We start from the raw sequence: 20,833 nt of genomic DNA, 5'->3' as shown, positions 1-20,833 counted from the left end.
TTTTGAGAAAAAAATCTGTAGATGTCAAAACTGGTAGGAAAATGATGACAAAAATGGAACACTTATATAGTCTTGGGGAATTTTCCCACAAGGTACTTAATAATTACAAGGGTCAAATAAAGTTTATAGTGGCAAAATTTGACAGGTAGTACCTTATCAAAGAAGTCCAAGTTAACATCACCTGGAATAGGACAAACATATATAAATATGCCTCTTGATATGAAGCACTGAAAAAGACAAAACATCGTTACTGCAGTATTCCTGCCAAAGGTGCATAACCTCCTCTTAATCATGAGAGAACATCAGGAAAATTAAAAGTGTGAGATTTTCTCCAAAATAGTGACTGGAAATCTTGAAAAAATAATGGTCATGAAAACCAAGTAAGATCAAGAAACTTCTAGATTAAAGGACTGAAGAAATTTGACAACTAAATGAACCTTATTATTTTGATTGAATCCCACACCCAAGAGTTTTTCCCTTTTGTTATAAAGAACATTCCTGGGACAACTGGAAATTTTGAATAAGGTTTGTAGATTATTTTTACAGTATTGATGACCATTGATGTTTATAATTACACTGTGCTTACATATAGGAATATCCTTGCTTTTTAGAAAATGGACACTAAGGGGCAAAAGTGAATTATATCTGCAACTTATTCTTACATGACTCAAAAAGTAGTGTGAGTGTTTGGGGGGGAGAATATAAGAAAATATTAACATTTAAGGAGTTTCCATGAAGGTATACATATATTTTCTGCAAGATTTTTTAAGTGCTGAAATTACATAAAGATTAAAAATAATGAAGTTAAATATATATCAAAGATATGTACTTGAGGCTGACAATACTTTATCTTTCTGCTTTTAATGATTCAATTCTTTGACCTACAACTTTATCATTAAAAAAAAAGTTGGAGTCTTGGTGGATTCCTACAGAACAAGATTTTTGTTTCATGGTACTAAAGGCGGTCACAAGGAATCTAAATTACATGTATAACAAATGAACATATTTATATATATAGTTTTTCAGAAGTTCTACAACTTTCACAACCTATCTTCAAAATTCACTTTGTTAAAGACAGAAGGCTTCCATCCCAAAATGCTACTTCAGAGCTTGCCCAGAACCTTTGGCTCAGTTCCCTGTTGCCTGTTTAAGGAATCCTAGAGAAACTACAGTAATAGATAAAGGGCAGGGGAAGGGAACAATAGGATTGAGTTTTCTTGCCTAACCAGTTTTGATTGCTTCATACCATTTATCTGGCCATCACTCTATACCAGGTAGAATTCCAATAAGGAGAAGAATTGATTCATCAATATATTTTTCTCCTTCCATGGATTATCTCCATTAAAGATCATCACTGGAAGCAGTTAGGAGATGAGGCAGAAGAATTAGCATGTATTTCATGTGGAATGCAGATGGAAGTAATGGGACAAATGATATAGAATTTTATATCTGACTGAACCTAATTTAAACTGGGACAAATTTTTAAAAATTTGTCCTGAACTTCTATATCATTTTCTATCAAAACATGGAAACTAATCATCTAAGGTGGTCTTTGAAAGTACACAAAAGCTAATAGGTAGAACCTGCTGTACAGTTCCAGGTCTGCTCATCATCTTTCTGAATCCTGCTTAGTGCCCTAAGTGACTAACTCACAGAACTGCATGAACCAATGAGCCTTGCCTTGGAGCTACTGGTTGAGTTCAGGCAAATTGTTTCTTGATCAGGAGAACAGAAGTGAGGAGAAAGAGGTGTGTAGTATCTCTTTGCTAGTCTCCCTCCCTGTGAAGCTGTTGTTAGGCAGTGGCTACATGATTCTTCATGGGACTACAGTTCCTGAAGCACAGCCCTTTTACAGATATGACTATCACAGGTTGGGGAGACTCTTCTGGATCTGCCTCTCTGCCTCATGGAGGATAGTATCTTCCCACTCTTGTTCCCAGGAAGGCTCACTTTCCTTTGTTGCCTCCCTTAATCTTGCCTATGTAAATGCTTTCACTGAATTCTCCTCAGGTGTGCCTTTGTCATGTGTGTTGTTTGATGCTGGGTCCTAGATTTGCTCAGGAACAATCCTGGAACCCAGAGGATGTCAATTGGATAACCCTTACTTCATTTGGCTTTGCTAGTAGTTTGAAGAAATCTCCTACCCAGGGAGGAACAAGCCTTCCAAGTTCTCTTTGAAGTCAGAAGGAAACTGTGATGATTAAATTTGTAAAGGACAGAACTCTTATCAGTAGCCACTATAAAAATGTTGATGATGGGATGAGGTGTCAAGTCTCTGAAGAAAAAAAAAAATACAGTACAGATTGGGTCCAAATACAGTTATGTGGCCCTTGTGTGGAAAAGACTGGTTGGTTCATAGTTAATGTGACATTTATTACGGATTAGTAATAATGTCCCTTAATATTTTCTACAATTGCCTCAGGCAGAAGGGGCAAGGAAAGGAACAAATTTGCTTAATATAATACAGTTCTAATATCACTATTGACCTTCCAGAGGTATTTTATGTCAATGATCTTATGTTTTCTTAGTTTTTATATCAATAATTTTATACTGTCTAAAACCCAATCCAATTTGCTCCTTGTTCCTAGTATTTTCCCTCTCTTGCATCAAACATCTGGGAGCATTTTACAAGGCTTTCCTGTGATCTGCCAAACTATGCACACATGTGCCTTTCAGGACTCCAATTTTCTCCACCCAGTAATTGGCCAATGCAGAGAAACAAAGTATCATTTTATTTTACATAATGGCACTATATAAAATGATTCACTAATTCAGTGCTGAAAAATAATAATCACAAGTTGGAAGATTTAAAAACACATGTGAGAGGATAGCACCCAGGGAAATCTAAGCTCTTAGTCTTACACAAGCTCACTCTTGCCCCCTGCAGTTTGCTGAGGGACAAAAGAATATTTGGTAATTAGTTTTGTGTTTTGCTTGCAAACTGTAGCTGAAACGTTCATTTGCCTTATAAGGACCTGTCAGTACCCCCAGGAACATACCACAAACACTACTATTTAGGAACAGTTGTGCTTCCCCATCACGTAACAAGTATGTCCTTGTTCTTCCTTTGTCTTCCTTCTTGTTAATACAGAAAATTGTCCAGGAAAAAAAAAAAAAAACACAACCCATTACTTAATATGGATTACTGTGTTTTGTACCTCTTAGGATTTGAAATAAATGTCTATATAAAAATCCAGCAATAGCTAGTGCTTGTCCCAAAGTAAGAATACAATTTTGAAAAATAGAATTCCTCAGTAAATAAATTGGACAAACTTATCACCTGCAGTTTCACTGTACTAAAGAGATTGCTGAAAAACTTCCCTTTGAGAGTCCTACGATTCAGCACCCAAACCAATGGACAGCACCCACCCATCAAGCACCCACATAAACCACTAACTGAGTGGAAATTGAGAACAAGGAATATTTTCCTTGTGGTGTCTAAGAACTCAATAAACCAATGCTTCAAATATCAACTTCCAGTGATCTTCTCTTGTCTAGTTTTTTTTTTTAAAAAAATGCATTTTTACCCAAATGGTGCTCTATAAATTTTCAAACAAATCCAAAGTCATTGCCACTCTTAAAAATTCCCACTGCAGAGGATTACTCATATCAATAAAAGATTTAAGGAATAATTCAGGGTTTTACCTGTTCAAAAAGGCAAATGGGCTAAATCTTACCCCCAATGAATTAAATAAAAATGAATGCCTTTCTTTATTAAGTATGTGATTTATGATATATTTTAATTTGTACCTCACAGTTGGCACAGACCCTAAATATGCTTATACTAGAAGCAATGAAATGGTTTTCAGCCTGTTCAGCAAAGCCTTTTCCAAATGCTGCAGGTGCCTGAAGCTGGTGAATCTCTTTCTGTGCTGCAGCATTTTCAACTTCACATAGACCTTTATGAGCAAAGGAGTATCAGAGATTAATAAATATTGGTTCCTTGTTAATAACCAGGACTAGCTTTGATTTCTTTCCTTCTGGGAACTCTTTGAAGACAGCTAACAGAATTAACACTGCCTATTACTTCTACCATTACTTATATGCATTACTTTTTATCCTTCTTACCATTAGGTATATAATCCACTGAACCTATTTCCATTTTTGTAGCTCAGGAATGAACTATAATATTCTAGGATTTTTGTTGACCAAAGCAAAGCACATAGAAATCCATTCTTATCTAATTATGTGTTTGATGTTTCTACCAGAACCACTGAGTTGTCATTAGAACGTAGGAGATTTTGCACACTGAGCCTTGCTGAGCTCACTGCCAATTACAGTTCCCACATAAACAACTGGATCTTCCAAGCTGGTGAGCTCTTCGCTGGGGGCAATTTAAGCAGAATTTATCCTTGCTGAGTTTTATTCATCATTTTAAGTGTCATCATTTCAATCTATAAATATATATTAGAATATCAATTAGGCCATCTTTATGTGCTACACAGTCATGTTATACCAAAAATGATGATCATTGTTTCTATGGTTATAATAGAGCATTTTGTTTTTTAATAAATACAAATTGTTGAATGGAACAGAATTAAGGTAAAACTGGGGATAAAAATCCCCATTCAGGCTTACAAATATCTATCAATCATCATAATTTGAATATATTCCCTCAACTAAAAATAACTCCCCTGAATTATACTATTCATCCCTTAAGTCTTCACATTTTCCTATAAATGCAGGATGAGAATCATGTCAAGGATTTATTTGTTCATTGATGATTGATTACTTCCTATAGATCAGGTAATATTCTAGGTGCTAGGAATTCAGTTTTAACAAGGCAGATGAAAATATTCCTCTCGTGGATTGTACATTCTAACTCAGGGAGACAGATAATACTAAATTAAATGTGTTATCATAGCACCAACGAGGAATGCTGCTTTAGACAATGTGGTCATGAAAAGTCTTGCTGAGATGGTGAAATTTAAGCTAAGATTATGACATTTAAGCTGAGACTTGAATGTCAAAGAGGAGCTAGCTATGCAACCATCTGTAGGAAATGCACACCAGGCAACGGAACAACTAGTGGAAAAAATATCAGTTAAAACTGATCCATCTGAGGATGTTAGTAAAATAGGATATCAATGAAAGTCTAGGTAAACAGTTTCACCTACATTTCTTCAACTTACTGCTTAGTAACATATGAAAAAAAAATAAATTCAGATTATAACATGTTTAAATCGCAATATCATTATGCTCAGTGAAAAAAATACTAAAGAAAAAAGCATACATACTGTGCAATACATAAAATTCTAAAAATGCAAACTAATTCTGGAGACAGAAAACAAATTGGTGGTTGTCTGAGAGCATGGAAAGGATTAGAAAAGTACTTTAATATCTTTGAGGGAATGATTGGAATGATCATTATTTTGATCGGGACAAGGCGGTTTACAAATGTATGCCAAAATTAATCAAATTATTACTATAATTATTTGCAGTTTATTGTATATAAATTGTACCTCATTAGAGTTATAATAAAAATCAGACTTGTTTGACCTTCTTCTTTCACAGAAAATAGTTGCCAGATTCTTATGTTACCCATTTTGGGGGTTGAACTCAGAGGTGCTTAACCACTGAGTCATATCCCCAGGACTTTTTGCTCATAATTTTGAGACAGGGTCTCACCAAGTTGCTTAGGGCCTTGCTAAATTTCTGAGGCTGATTTGAACTTGCAATCCTCCTGGATGAACCTCCAAAACTGTTGGGATTACAGGTATGTACCACCACTCCTGGCTTGTGGTGCCCATATTTTTAAAGTACTTCATAAATCTCTCTTTAAAATCCATAGTATGCTTTTCTGATACCTGCATAACGCTCACATGTATTTGGGGAACTACATCTCTTTCTCACATTTGGACAGTAAAAGAATATCTGTCCAATCTCAATTTGCAAACATGTTTCTTCAAAGATTTTGGACAGGAGTTAGATATTCTAATTTGAATATTATTTCAGAATTGTATTTTAATTCAGCCATTTTGGAAACCCTGAATTCAATTCAGCTGGATTTAACTTCTCTTTTGACCTTTATTCCTTTTAGGCAAGAGTTTTCTATTCTTCTTCTCCTTCCTTCTTTTCTAATCCTCTTTTCCCCCTATTGCTCCTTCTCTTGTTTCTCCCTTCCCCTTTTCTTCTTTCCTCTCCTATTTTCCCTCCTTTTCCTCCTCCTCCATTTGAATATCATTACTTATGCAATAAAGAAGGAAGTATGCCTCCTCCCTCAAGTGTCAATCATCTGCAACATCAGTGTGTCTCCCCTTAAGCTGTATTTATGCATGAAATGTAAACAGATGTGCAATTTATTTATTCTGCTAACACTGGTTTTATACATTCCAACTTCTTTAAGAAATTTAGTATTCCTGACTCTATTCTCATTTCTGCTGTTGACAAAAATCAGAGTCTTGGGGAAGGCACAAACTGTGCTACCCGTGAAGTTAATAATGACTGTTCTGTTGGGGAGGGGAATTCTGCAGGCACATCTGTTATAAATCCAGGACAGGACTGTGAAGACCTGGCTGCCCATGTCTCACTCTGTCACTATTCCAATTTTGATCAAAGCATCCTCAGAAAGCTCCCATAAATAGAAATAGAAAATAGACACTAATTATGAAAATTAAAGGTATTATGACCATTTTTCATACATTGGGAACTCAAAAATTGCGCAGATTTAAGAATTATCATCATTATACTACCATAATAATTTGTGAAACAAATGTAGCCTACACTTGATCCTTATGGCACTCACTCTGTTTCAAAGCCATAGACTTACTTATATGTGGACCAGATTTTTTCAGAATCACTTGTGACAATATTAAAATATCTCATATTACTCAGTCATATAATAATTGCATCATTTATTCCCTCATTTCCAGGTTAGAGTCTCTCAATCTGTAATATTTGGAAGCAGAAGAAAGGCTGTTATTCCCGGGGATTGCTGTGGCAGGGCAATGAATGGGCAGTAAACACAAGGGTCTTGTTAGTTTTCAGGAAGTCATGGCTGGTCCCCTTGGTTGTGGGCCACAGAGGTAGGTGAGGGCAGTTCCTTCAGAAAATCTCAGTGGACTCTGCAGATGGAGGGGCCTGACAGGAGTATACTGGAAGGTCCTGAGCTCCACAGTACTTCCTGGTGAGCTCATGAAAATGGCCAAATTTGGCTAATGGATAACTAGGCATGGTTTCCTAGCCCTTCTCCCTGCAGCCTATGGTTTCAAAAGTTTTTTATCCCCTTTTAAACCATCTACATATTGGATTTCATAAAGAGAAGCTTGTTTTCTGGATCAAAAACTGACCAGTGCAGATACAAACTAGGTAGAAACAAGAAATTGAATGATTTTACACTGTCCAAATTGGTAGCATGGTTAAGCATGCTGGTCCTAGAGTTTGACTGACAGGGTTCAAATTCCAGCTCCATCTCTTACTAGATGCAAGATCTTGGATCAGCTATTTAAAATCTTTGTACGCCAGTTTCATCTCTATAAAATGAGGACAATTGGAGTATTTACATCTTAAGACTATTTGTGGGAATTTAAAAAGTTTATGTGAATATTAAATTAGAATATTATTTCCAACCAGCAGACTACCGCAGGAGACCAGGCCCAGCTCAGATCCGCCCACACTGGCCTGAGTGGGACCCAGGCTCACAGTAGACCCACACTGGCTAGGCAATTATATAGACAAAAGAAATTAAAGGGATACACATAGGAAAAGAATAACTCAAATTGGCAATATTTGCAGATGATATGATTCTCTACCTAGAAGACCCTAAAAATTCCACCAGAAAACTTCTAGAACTAGTAAATGAATTCAGCAAGTAGCAGAATATAAAAATCAATGCCCATAAATCAAATGAATTTCTGTATATCACTGACAAATCCTCAGAAAGGGAAATGAGGAAAACTACCCTATTTACAATAGCCTCAAAAAATAGAATAAAATATTTGGAATCAAATTAATGAAAGAGGTGAAAGATCTATATAATAAAAATTACAGAATCCTAAAGAAAGAAATCAAATAAAACCTTAGAAGATGGAAAAATCTACCTTGCTCTTGGATGGGCAGAATTAATATTATCAAAATGACCATTCTACCAAAAGCACTATACAAATTTAATGCAATTCAGATCAAAATCCCAATGACATTCTTCATAGAAAAAGAAAACACAATCATGAAATTCATCTGAAAATAATAAGAGACCCAGAATAGCTAAAGCAATCCTTAGCAGAAAGAGTGAATCCAACATCACTATACCAGATATTAAAATATACTACAGAGCAATAGTAACAAAAACAGCTTGGTATTGGCACCAAAATAGAGTGGTAGACCAATGGTACAGAATAGAGAACACAGAGACTAACCCACAAAATTACAATTATCTTATATTAGACAAAGGCACCAAAAACATGCATTGGAGAAAAGATAGCCTCTTCAACAAATGGTGCTTGGAAAACTGGAAATTAATATGCAACAAAATAAAATTAAACCCCTATCTCTCACCATGTACAAAACTCAACTCAAAATGGATAAAAGGCCTCATAATAAAACCAGAGATCCTGCATCTAATGGAAGAAAAAGTAGGCCCTAATCTCCATCATGTGGGATTAGGCCCCAACTTCCTTAATAAGACTCCTTTGGTGCAAGAATTAAAATCAAGAATCTATAAATGGGACACATTCAAACTAATAAGTTTCTTCTCAGCAAAAGAAACAATCTGTGAGGTGAATAGAGAGCCTACTTCTTGGGAGCAAATCTTTATCCCTCACATATAAGATAGAACACTAAACTCTAGGGTATACAAAAAAAAAAAACACAAAAAGCTAAGCACAAAAAAAATCATATAACCCATCAATAAATGGGCCAAGGAAATGAACAGACACTTCTCAGAAGATTATATACAATCAACAAATATATTAAACAATGTTCATTATCTCTAGCAATTAGAGAAATGCAAATCAAAACCTCACTCTAGTCAGAATGGCAGCTATTATGAATACAAACAACAATAAGTGTTGGTGAGGATGTAGGGGAAAAGGTACACTCATACACTGCTGGTGGGACTGCCAATTGGTGCAGCCAATATGGAAAGCAGTATGGAGATTTCTTGCAAAACTGGGAATGGAACCACCATTTGGCCCAGCTATCCCTCTCCTAGGTCTATACCCAAAGGACTTAAAAACAGCATACTACAGGGACAGAGCCACAACAATGTTTATAGCAGCACAATTCACAATAGCTGAACTGTGGAACCAACCTAGATGCCCTTCAGTGGATGAATGGATTTTAAAAATATGGCATATATACACAATCAAATATTACTTAGCAATAAAGGAGAATAAAATCATGGCATTTGCAGGTTAATGGATGGAGCTAGAGAATATAATGCTAAGTGAAGTTAGCCAATACCAGAAAACCAAATGCCAAATATTTTCTCTGATATAAGAAGGCTGATTCATAGTGGGGTAGGGATGGGGGGCATGGGAGGAACAGTTGAATGCTAGGTATGGAAAAGGGGTGGGAAGGGAAGGGATGGGGCATGGGGTTAGAAATGATGGTGGAATGTGATAGACGTTATTATCCAAAGTACATATATGAAGACAAGAATTGGTGTGAATATACTTTGTATATAATCAGAGATATGAAAAATTGTGCTCTATATGTATAATAAGAATTGTAATGCATTCTGCTGTTATACATAAATTTAAAAAAATTAATTTAAAAATTAGAATATTATTTGGCATGTTCAAATCAAGCAAAAGACATTGGTTGTTATTACCAGTGCAATTAACTAACTCCTGCTTATTGGTGAATATACCCAATTCCCAGATGTATTCTTCCCCACCTCACTAATGTCTGAGTGATTAATCTAAGGCTAAAACTAGAATGTAAATTACCTCTCAGTCCCCAGAATATTATTGATAGAGCCACCTCAACTTTCTTTTCAGACATTAGATCACTCTTTTCTAAAGCAAACATTCAACAGCTGATATTAGGTAGACTTAAAAGATGATTGCATATCCTTTGCTTGTAGAGGGCAATAAAGTTAAAGGAGCTTCAACTTTCTCTAGATTATCCCCCAAGCAATTAAATATATGAATAAGAGCAACAACAAAGTTCAGGCAGCAAGTTTTGCTTCAGGGCCTTGAATATTTAGTGGGTTAAAGGTTTAGAGTGTTGGGATTTATTTGAATGTCTGATTCCCTAACATGGAGGATGTTTTACTGAACTTTATATTTGTACTAAACTTAGAGGAGGAAACTCCAAACTCTTTGATGAAGAACACTGATGTACATAGAAGATTTTTCTGTGACCTAACTTTTATATTCCACATTAGAAACTTTTTAATGGCTATATTTTTAGAATAATTTGCAATATGCTTCTGATAAAAAAGAAAAAAAACAGAAGAAATTTGGATTAATTGATCTGGTGTTTGACTTACTGATCTGTGATATAGTGGCAATTTAGCTTTTATTAAAATTTTAACATGTTAGTACTTCCTTTTATTCATATATTACTAACAATTAATAATAATAATAATAATAATAATAATATGAGTAATAATGAATTACTAAGGCTTGCTTCAAGGTAATGCATATCAAATCTTTATCATACTTTCAGGCACCTAGCATTCTAGGATCACTATTCTATTTCTGCATTGCACTGGTTTTGTTATCCCTGGAAAAGCACAGAGAAATAGCTTCCCTGATTCAAAGCCATATGGCAAAATGATGAATGCCAAGTCATCACAAACATATTGGCCTTAATTCACTTTCCATTTCCATTGTACTGAAACCATATTGGTTTGTGCTAAGTTATCTCTGTTTCCTAATAGGCTAATCTCTCACCACAAATAGAATCAGGAAGTCTATGATGAGTTATCACATGACTGAAAAATATGTTCTTCTTAGTAGGACATACTTGAGGTCTCAGTTAAACAAATCCATCTAAAGAAGCTGAAATGACCAAGCAAAGGTAAATCAAAATTTATTTCTCCTGAAACAGACAACTCCAGTTATAAAATATAGTACACATTGAGATTTCTATTAATAACATTTAAGCCCTTTTATAAGGGATCTTCTTGTACTAGATCTTACTTCTTCTTTATTGGATCACTATAATTAGGCCTAATAGTGGGATTCGTGGTGACATATTCAGACATGCACATAATTTGGTTCCAGTGCTTCCCCTTTCCCTCTTATCCTCCCTCTTCCTGATCTCCTTCTCTACTCTGCTGATTTTCCTTCATGAGATCCCCTGGTCTCCAGTTTTTGATTGTTTGTTTTCCTTTTTCCTCTTTAGCCTCCACATATGGGAGAAAACACATGACCCTTAACTTTCTGAGTCTGGTTTATTTTGCTCAACATAGTGCTCTCCGTTTCCACCCACTTTCCTGCAAATGACACAGAGTCTACCTTTGACAATTGAACATTGATTTTCCATCTTTCCCCCAACAAGCTATTTCCCCAAAGTCTGGGACATCCAGTTTTAAGCTTCCTCTTTCTTTTTTTTGTCTCATCATTTGTTTATAACTCTTTTCTGTTACCTACATGCTACTAATGTTTTGTGTCTTTATTATCTTTCCATTAGGATCAGACAAAATTTAATTCCATTCCATCAAATAAGACCTTTATGCACCTTGGTGTAATTCAACTGCTTTGCTTCTTGGGTCTTGAATTGAGGGTTTCAATCCCAGTGTCCATGTTAGAAAGTGAGAAGGTCAGTACCTTTGTCTTTGAGAATAAAGATAAGATAAGATACCTGAGAATAATTTACAGCTATTTAATTTTAAAGCTACAAAATCTAAAAGTAAACAAGGTAAGCCTCCTCCCAGAATTGCTTTCAGTTATGTTTATTTTCTTGAGAGAGATTCTGTAAGCTGGAAATGGAGGATCAAATGAGAGGTTTTTATGGATTTTCTTGCAAACTGCCAAATTTCTCTCCAGAGGAAAGTAAACCAATTTACAGATAGCTGTGTAATGTTATTAAACCTCTTTCCTCATACATATACTAACATTGGGTTTTCATTATTTTAATGTATTTGTTATAGAACAATCAGCATAAAAATGTACTAAAGTATTTGATTTTGCCTTTCATTAACTACTCATAGAACTGTTCCCCTTCCTGTCCCCCAATTTAAGATTAGTATATCTTCCTGAAGAATCCATTCATTTTTCTCAACCAGTTAGGGAACCATAAGTTGTAAGGCATCTTGTGACAATCCCAATTTCTAAATGTCTCTAGGTTGGGTTTCATTCAAATATTTCCCTTCAGATAGGATTCTTTAGCCTGTAACTATAGGATGAAATAAGAATATTCTGAGATATTACATACTAATACCATTTTTTAACATTTGAATAGAGTTATTGTGACAGAAGACAATTAAAGGGAGATATCACCAGAACTGCCAAGTAATTATAGATTAATTTGGAATTGATGGAAATAGTATTAATTTGAAGCTCAAAGATTCCACTGAGCCCTCCATCCTTGGTTGTAATATAATGGTACCTTTCAGGGAACCTTTTCCCCTTAATCCCACATTACCATTTTGGACCGCAGATATGGATATATCATTTTTCACCTTCATTCACTTCTTCACATTTTTTCTCCTTCACTTCCCTAGTGCAATTACACCAAAATACCATGAATACTTGAAGAAAAACATCACGTAAATCAGATTACTTCCTATGAAAACAAGAGGAACTACATACAGTCAGTTAGGATTAAAAAAAAAGGGAGGGGTGATTAAAGACTCTACACTCTTGCTTATTGAGCAATTACAAGGCTGAATAGAATTCTCAGGAGTCAAAGATTAACAGACAAAAAAAAATGATAAAAAAGAAGTTGGGAGAGGAAGAAGAGGAGAAAGCTGAAAGACCCAGAGCTGGTGAAGCTTCTATCCTGCAAGAACACATCATCAGTACCAGGAGGCCTGTGCTAAAGTATCAGAAAAAGTTCAGGACTACTGGAATCTATAGAACAATAACTGAACAGATAATAGATTCATATGGAAAGAACTGGCTGCAATGCATACATGGACAAACAAGAAATGGTAAGAAATGAGGAAATGGGTGCAATGAAACTTAGATGTAAAATCGCTGAAAGTAAAACATATTATCAGCAATGAGAAGAATCCATCATGCACACAATTGAATTTGTGAGGACAAGCTATAGATAAACTTCCAGAATTAGAAGAATCTGGGGAAAGAGGTAAAAAATATGAAGGGAGAAAAGAAGACAGATACTGAGGCTAGAAAGCAGATAGCAAGCACTTCAGAGGAAGGAAAACAAAGACAGAAACGGAGTTCTTGTTACCTTATAATTGAGACATGTCCTGAAGGAATGGAGTGTTTAAATTCAAAATCAACTAAAAATATGGAAACCATGGAAGAAATATAGGAAGGAACGAACAAACAAAATTGTAAGAAAAAAATAGTTTTAATACGAAATAAATTACTACAACTTTAAAGCAAAAAAAAAAAAAAAAACAGGGTACATACAGAAGAGGAAAAAAAATAGGTGGCCTACTAGAAGATAAAGTATCAGAGTACATACAGTCATGTTGACACTGTTCTAATGAGTTATCCAGGCAAACCTAGGAAGAAGTGGAATTCCTATGGAAAGGAAAGAGAATGATGCTTTGCACAAATATATAAATGTGTGAAAAAAAACATACCATTGATTTACTTTATAAAATAGACAGAAAGATTTTATAAGGTATTCTCTGACAAAATGTGAGAATGATCAAAGCTGAAAAACAGGAATGAGGATATGATTGAATAGAATAGAATACCTGGAGATGAACAATTAAACATAAACTGAGATTTAGAACTATCTGAATATGATTAAGTATGATTATAGAACAATCTAAATGCCATAGATAATTTTTATATGAAAATTAAAAAGTGTAAAAATGATATTTTGTTTCAAATAAATGGAACACATGATTTTACAGTGTTTGCACATTTAAAAGACAGATAAATCTTAACACAGTTTAAGTGTTCCAGATCCCGTGACAATGCAGATCAAAAGCACAGATTTTGCCCCTTAGTAAATACAGGCATGTTTGAATTAGCTTTTTCATCACTGTGACCAAAAGTCCTGACAGGAACAATGTAGAAGTGGAAATGTTTATTTTGGCTCATGGTTTCAGACAGATTCCACAGCTCTGGGCCTGACGTGAGGCAGAACATCAGAGAGAAGGGTGTGGCTAAGGAAAGCAGCTCAGGAAATGGCAACCTTAAGCAGGAGGGAGAGCTCTGTCCATAAAGCCAAAATATAAATTCCAAAGGCACACCCCCAGTGACTTACCTCCTCCAGCCACAACTTATCTGCCTATGGTTATCATCCAGGTAATCCATGTCAGTGGATTTATCCACCAATTAGGTTAATAACTCTCACAATCTAATCATTTCAGCTAATATTCTTGCATTGTCTCACACATGAGTTTTGGGGGGACACCTCATATCTAAATCCTAAAAAGGCACAAAACTTCTCAATTCACATTAAACAGTATGAGACTACATGTTAAATAATATTTTGGATCATAGCCAAAACCTTTTCCTTAGAAATTCAAGGATGGCTGAATATCAGAAAATTTATTAACATAATTTGAGTATTTATTAACTTAGGGAAATAATCATTTTCTTGATAAAACTTATCATACAATCTTGATTTTATTAAATTAATAAGCTATAAAATTATAATAAATAAATGAGATATTGAACATGAATGTCCCACCAACAGCCATTTCACTAAAATGCTTGAGTGTCCTTCTTATTTAGAATTAGGTTCTTGGTTAAAATGGTCAGAACCCATAAGCATTGTCTTCAAAATTTCAGCCAAGGTCATAAAAGTAACAATATAAGAAAAAGAAGTAAGGAAAGTTAGCAGTCAAAATTGATAAGTTATACTATTGTCTATCTAAAAATAAAGAGAAAAATCATAGAAAAAAAATTTTAGGCATAACAAGAGAGTTCAGTGAAGTTGCAAATAAATATAAAATGATCCAGAATATTTTCTATATATTCTAAGAATATATTCTAATATATTCTTTATTTCTAAGACAGCAACTTATAAAAATATAATGAAAAAAATACTTTCCCAAGGAATAAGAAAGTTTAAAAAACTAGGGCTAAAAGTTTATGATGATTTATTAAGAAAATGCATGGAGAGGTTACAAAAAGAATCCCTACAATATTTTATCGGTGAACATTGAAAACCCGAAAATTGGAGAAAAATACCAGATTTGAAAAGCAGAGTGGGAAAAAACAGTCAATAATCCAAGGAAATCTATCATTTTAATGCAATTCAAGTTAAAATCCCAGTGCTTCAGGTTTTGGCAGCTACCAACTCATTATAAAATTTGTAAGTAAAAATGAAGAAGGGAACGTAACAAAGCACATTCTGAAACAAATACAAATGAGGTGGTACTTAAATAGCGTTATGTTTAAATTATGAAATGACAATATTATAAACTGCATGCTCCTGGCAGACAAACGAATGGAACAGAATATAAAATTGAAAATATACCCAGGTAGATACACATGTATATTCTATGTCATAAACTGATATGATTAATCACCAATTAAGTGTGGATTATTCTTAAATATAAAGTGATTCAATATAAAGTAAAAAATGTAAAAACACATTATGCTATGTAAACATATTTGTAAATCTTAATAGGTTCATCTGGACCATTAAAAGAAGGGGTAGGGGTGTTTTTGTGGGTATATTTTCCAAATTATATTTTCTCATTTAGAAGAATAAAACTGTATTTTAAAAATAAACATTAAGTTGGGGCTGGGGATGTGGCTCAAGCGGTAGCCCGCTGGCCTGGCATGCGTGCGGCCCCGGGTTCGATCCTCAGCACCACATACAAAGATGTTGTGTCTGCCGAAAACTAAAATAAATAAATAAATATTAAAATTCTCTCTCTCTCTCTCTCTTTAAAAAATATAAACATTAAGCATCTTTTTATTACTAAAAGTATGATTATGTTTTATATGGTCTATAGAGATTTTTGGGTTTTAGTTTTCTTTCCATCAAAGAGAGAACCAAACAACCTTATTCTATGTGGGCACTAAGAGGGCCAGCTAAAGCATCAAATCTGTCATTCGGGAGACTATGTGAGATATGGAGTTATTGCTGAGGCGCTGTGCGGAAACTCTGAGCTTTCTCTCATTATTAATGGAGAGACAAATGGAGATAGGGTTGCTCAGCTGAGAAGAGCAAGAGGCAATGGAGGGATACAAATCGAGATGAACAGTGGCTGACTCGGCAAAACTGTTAAATGACTTTGCAAAAGACCTGTCACAGTGGATAAAGGGTGCCTCCAAAGAAGCAGCTTAGCATTCTCGAAGTGCATATGCAATTATTTCCAGGGATAAGATTAAGAGGAAGGAAGAAGGACAAGGAAAGGAAAGAAGATCAGAAGATGCCTTAACAAATCTACAGACATTTCTTAAATGAGCAACTGGAAAGGAGCAGCCAGGGGAACAAAACGCAAATCAAACAGAACACGTACTCCATGTCACTGGGCAAACATCCACCGTTTCTGCTTTTCCTCTGCTTATGAAAAATGGTAAGTTGCTCTGTGGATGTTGCCTACACTCTAATTGTTTTTATGGTAAATGAGGCATGAAACCTATTGTCAAAAAACATGATGTCCTTCGTTGTACACCCACACTTTGTCTTCCCAGCAGGTCACACTCGGGGTTTACGTGGTCTGTGGAGCTCTGGAGACTCAAATACTGCATCCTTGCATTTCTTCAAGGCAGACCTTTGGAAAAGAGCTCTTTCCCCCCTAGTAATTCCTCTGTACAACACAAAAGCCTTTCTGAAGTATAGTGGAAACCCTATTATACCCAAGGAGGAGGCAGGAGACCAGGAGGTAGCCAAAAATCTCTTTAAGAAGTGTGAAGAAACGTGTTGACAAACATTAGTCACATTCTATGTACTACAGTAAGAACCCTGTTGCTAAATTCCTGGGATTTGATCCACTTATTTTTCTATTTCTGGGTTTAACCCTATTTAATCAAATAATACTCCCAACTGCCTGATGCTGGTTTCAAATGAATAGATTTTATTTTATTCCTTTCCCCACTCGTATCCCTTAATGAGTGTAAATTTATTGGCTGGAATATTTTGGGGTCAGGAAATATTCAGGATGAATTTCCTCTCAATCATCTAGTCTTCAGGCTCTCTGAGTAAGAACCAAACTCACTTTTGGCCAATTGCTTGAGAATGAATGGGAAAATACATTATGATACAAATCTGGTTGAAATACTTTCTTTTTGCCATCTACCAAGCTCCATGCCCCCCAAACTTAATTCAAACTTACTCAAATCAGCCATATTCATTACATTTTTTTTCTGCCCTTAATTTGCTGAATCAGTTTAAGAAGAATCAGATGCCAGGGGAGACCCTTAGCCTTAGTATCCTTGGACTAGTTGCACCTGAAAAACTAATAGATAGTTTGTGTGAGATGTTGGGGTGGGAAGACAGGTGAACCTATCTTCTTATGATAACCCACATAGCTGCCATTGTATTTTGAAGCCGTATGCCAAATTCTTTCAACTCGAATTAGAAAAGACATTTCTTTGATAGATTTCTTCTTGTTCAGTTTACCGGCAACTAATCCTCACTGCATTGGATCAAACGGATGGGCACAATCAATTCAGAAAAAGCAAGCAATGCCAGTTCTGCTCAATCTTCCCTCAATGAGTAGCAGGAGGTCGGGGGAGGTGCGTGGAGAAAGAAAATTCAGATGTGCCTGCACCCAGGACAGCCCAGCCAAGGAAAAGATGAAAAGACAAGTTGAAATATATATCCTGGCAGGTGAAAACACTTGCTGTCAGAGGGAGAGTCTAAAAACACCATAAGGAAGCCAAACATACAGAACCTTCAGATGCAGAGGCATACTAGAGGGAGCAGGGGCGGATGCAAGTGGTTGGGATGTCAAAACAAAAGCCATCAGTGACAGCATCTCTTGGGAGGAAGAAGGTCTGGATTTATTTAACTCTCCATACTCTATGATCTATAGCCCAGTGTGACGAGCAAGTTAATTGCTGCATTTAGGTAATTAAGTCTCGGGAAGCCAGGGACTTCCAAAGCAGGATTAATGTAGACTGCTAGATCTTTCTAGGTTTGAGTTGTCATTTGGTGAGAAGTCACACTGGAGGAGCAGTCTAACATTGGCAGGAGGAAAAATAATGAAAATGAGCTGTGAACAAAATGGCCCCAGTATTAATGGTTTCCTTTGCCTTTGGACATCCTGTTCATGGTGAGCCTCCTTCTCATTTACCAAGAGACACAATTCCCCATCCATCCTGTCACTCGAAGTGCAGGCATGACTCAGCCTTTTCTGACTCTTCTGGGTCCTCTGACTCCTCCCTCCTCTCATGTGGCTATTATTTCTTTCTTTCTCACCCCCTGAATTTGTTTTGGTCAGGTCTAAAATATTTGTCTATTGAAAAGAGCATCAAAAAGGTCTCATTACAGTAATAATTCTCCATCATTTGGCTTATTAATGACCCTCACATTTCTCAGAGATCCGGCCTTTCTCTGCTAACAGAGCCAGGTTCTCTGAACCAGTATTTAATTGTCTTCAGGTGGTTTCCCTTGTCTTCTGGGAAGTTGCATAACTTTTGGAGAATGGGACTATTAAAACATTTCTTGTCCCCAAGTACCTAGATATTGGCAGTGATAATGCCATTTTTTTAACTGAGTAAGGGCTCAAAAATGCTATATACATACAAACACTGGCAAATAGTAGTATCTGCAGATGTGCATGTGTGTCACCTTGTGTCTTCCTTATCACAAGCAATATGTATTAGTATATATTTTTTTCAATTCAATAGACATTTGTTTGCTGAATTGAATTTGTAAGGATGTTAAGGGTCCAATGCAAAGAAAGGGGACATTTTTTTTTTTGGATTAATTTTGCAGAGAATTTTTTTGACTTTTGAAAATTTGTTTTTTCTTTTATTTTATTTATTCTAATTTGTTATATATAATAGCAGAATTCCCCTACCTCTCACCTTGCACAAAACTCAACTCAAAGTGGATAAAGGAACCTAGGAATTAAACTGGAGACCCTGTGCCTAATAGAAGAAAAAGTAGGCCCAAATCTCCATCATGTTGGATAAGGTCCCAACTTTCTTAATAATACTCCTATGGCACAAGAATTAAAATCAAGAATCAATAAATGGGATGGATTCAAACTAAAAAAAAAAAAAAAAACTTCTTCTCAGAAAAAGAAACAATCTGTGAAGTGAATAGAATGAGAGCAAATTTTTACCACACACACATCAGATAAAGCACTAATCTATAGGATATATAAAGCACTCAAAAATCTTAACACCAAAAAAACAAATAACCTAATCAATAAATGGGACAAGGAACTTAACAGACACTTCTCAGGAGATGATATACAATCAATCAACAAATATATGAAAAATATTCATCAACGCTAGCAATTAGAGAGATGCAAATCAAAACTACTCAGATTTTATCTAACTTCAGTCAGAATGGCAGCTATTAAGAATACAAACAACAATAAGTGTTGGCAAAGATGTAGGGAGAAAGGCACACTCACACATTGCTGGTGGAACTGCAAATTGGCACAAACAATATGGAAAGCAGTATGGAGATTCCTTGGAAAACTGGGAATGGAACCCCATTTGACCCAGCTATCCCACTCTTCAGTTTATATCCAAAGGACTTAAAACAGCATATTACAGGAATGCAATCATATCAATGTATTAGTGTATATTTATAAACACATGAAGCTTTATAATTGCAAGTATGTAAACAAATGAGCCACATCCTCCTCCTGGTCTTCCAGAGGAAGGAAGGATATCTTGGGTCTGGCTTACTATACAAATAAACAGAACTTACCTTCATTCAGCAGCTCTTCCATATTTTCTTTCAAAGACCCCCTGGATGCACTTGACCTGATATACTAAAATATTCTGCAAAGGGAATACAAAGATCTAAATGTCACTTGTGCCCTCATGAGCATCTTACCGCTGGAGATGGTGGTCCAGAGCATCTTCCTCCGAATTCAGCAGAGTTGCAGCTCGAGCCAGGAGCTGATGGCTGCAGCTTACGGATTTGAGTTCCAAGATGAGGAGGCCCAAGCAGAACATGGCTCCCATCTCCTCCAGTTCACTGGTGCCAAACTGGAGACCCTGCCAGTTAAACAAAGCAGTCAACTGTCACTATGTAATGGGAATTGAGTTGTGACAATTTGAGATAAGGAGGAAGGACTCCCAGACACATGCCTATCACAGAAATTGAGAGTTAATGGTAAGTGTCAGTCACTGTCCAATGTGTTTTCTTGAGGGCTCCATGGATTGGCGATTTTCAGCCTGGGTTATGTGAACATCCAGGGTTCCCCAGAAGCAATATTGTTTTAGTCAGTTTTTTTTTTTTTCTGCTGCTGTGACTAAAAGACCTAAAAGCACAACTGTAGAGGAGGAAATATTTAACTTGGGGTTCATGGTTTCAGAGGTCTCAATCTATAGAAAGCAGGTTTCATTCCTCAGGGCTCAGGGTGAGACAGATCATCATGGCAGAAGAGTGGCAGAGGGAAGCAGCTCATATGATGATCAGAAAGCAGAGAAAGCAACTCCATTCACCAGATACAAATATGAACCCAGAAGCCACACCCCTGATGCCCCACCTCCTCCAGCCACCCCTTTAGTTAATTTAGGCGATTAATTCACTAATTGGGTTAAGGTCCTCATAACTCAAACATTTCTTCTCTGAACCTTCTTGCATTGTCTCACACATGAGCTTTTGGGGGACACCTCACATCCAAACCAGAGCAAATATTAAG

The 20,833-nt window shown here is 35.9% G+C and overlaps 1 protein-coding gene across 5 annotated transcripts in view; it reads right to left on the bottom strand.

Moving 5' to 3' along the window:
- Nucleotides 1-20,833, bottom strand: part of AGBL1 (AGBL carboxypeptidase 1) — a 798,986-nt gene that overhangs the window by 212,568 nt on the left and 565,585 nt on the right. For 4 of the 5 annotated variants that reach the window (XM_081290638.1, XM_081290637.1, XM_081290639.1 and 1 more), the window contains exon 22: nt 20,020-20,183. In XM_081290638.1, coding sequence (XP_081146764.1) covers nt 20,020-20,183 — 164 coding nt within the window. Of the gene's footprint in view, nt 1-15,840; nt 15,893-20,019; nt 20,184-20,833 lie in introns of those variants that run through there. The other variant, XM_081290641.1, reaches the window with a different exon arrangement.

This window comes from Spermophilus citellus (genome assembly GCF_964194105.1).
Source record: "Spermophilus citellus genome assembly, chromosome: 4".
Taxonomy (NCBI): Eukaryota; Metazoa; Chordata; class Mammalia; order Rodentia; family Sciuridae; genus Spermophilus; species Spermophilus citellus.
The sequence above is the reverse complement of the archived record's forward strand: the minus strand, read 5'-3'. Positions and strand labels throughout refer to the sequence as shown.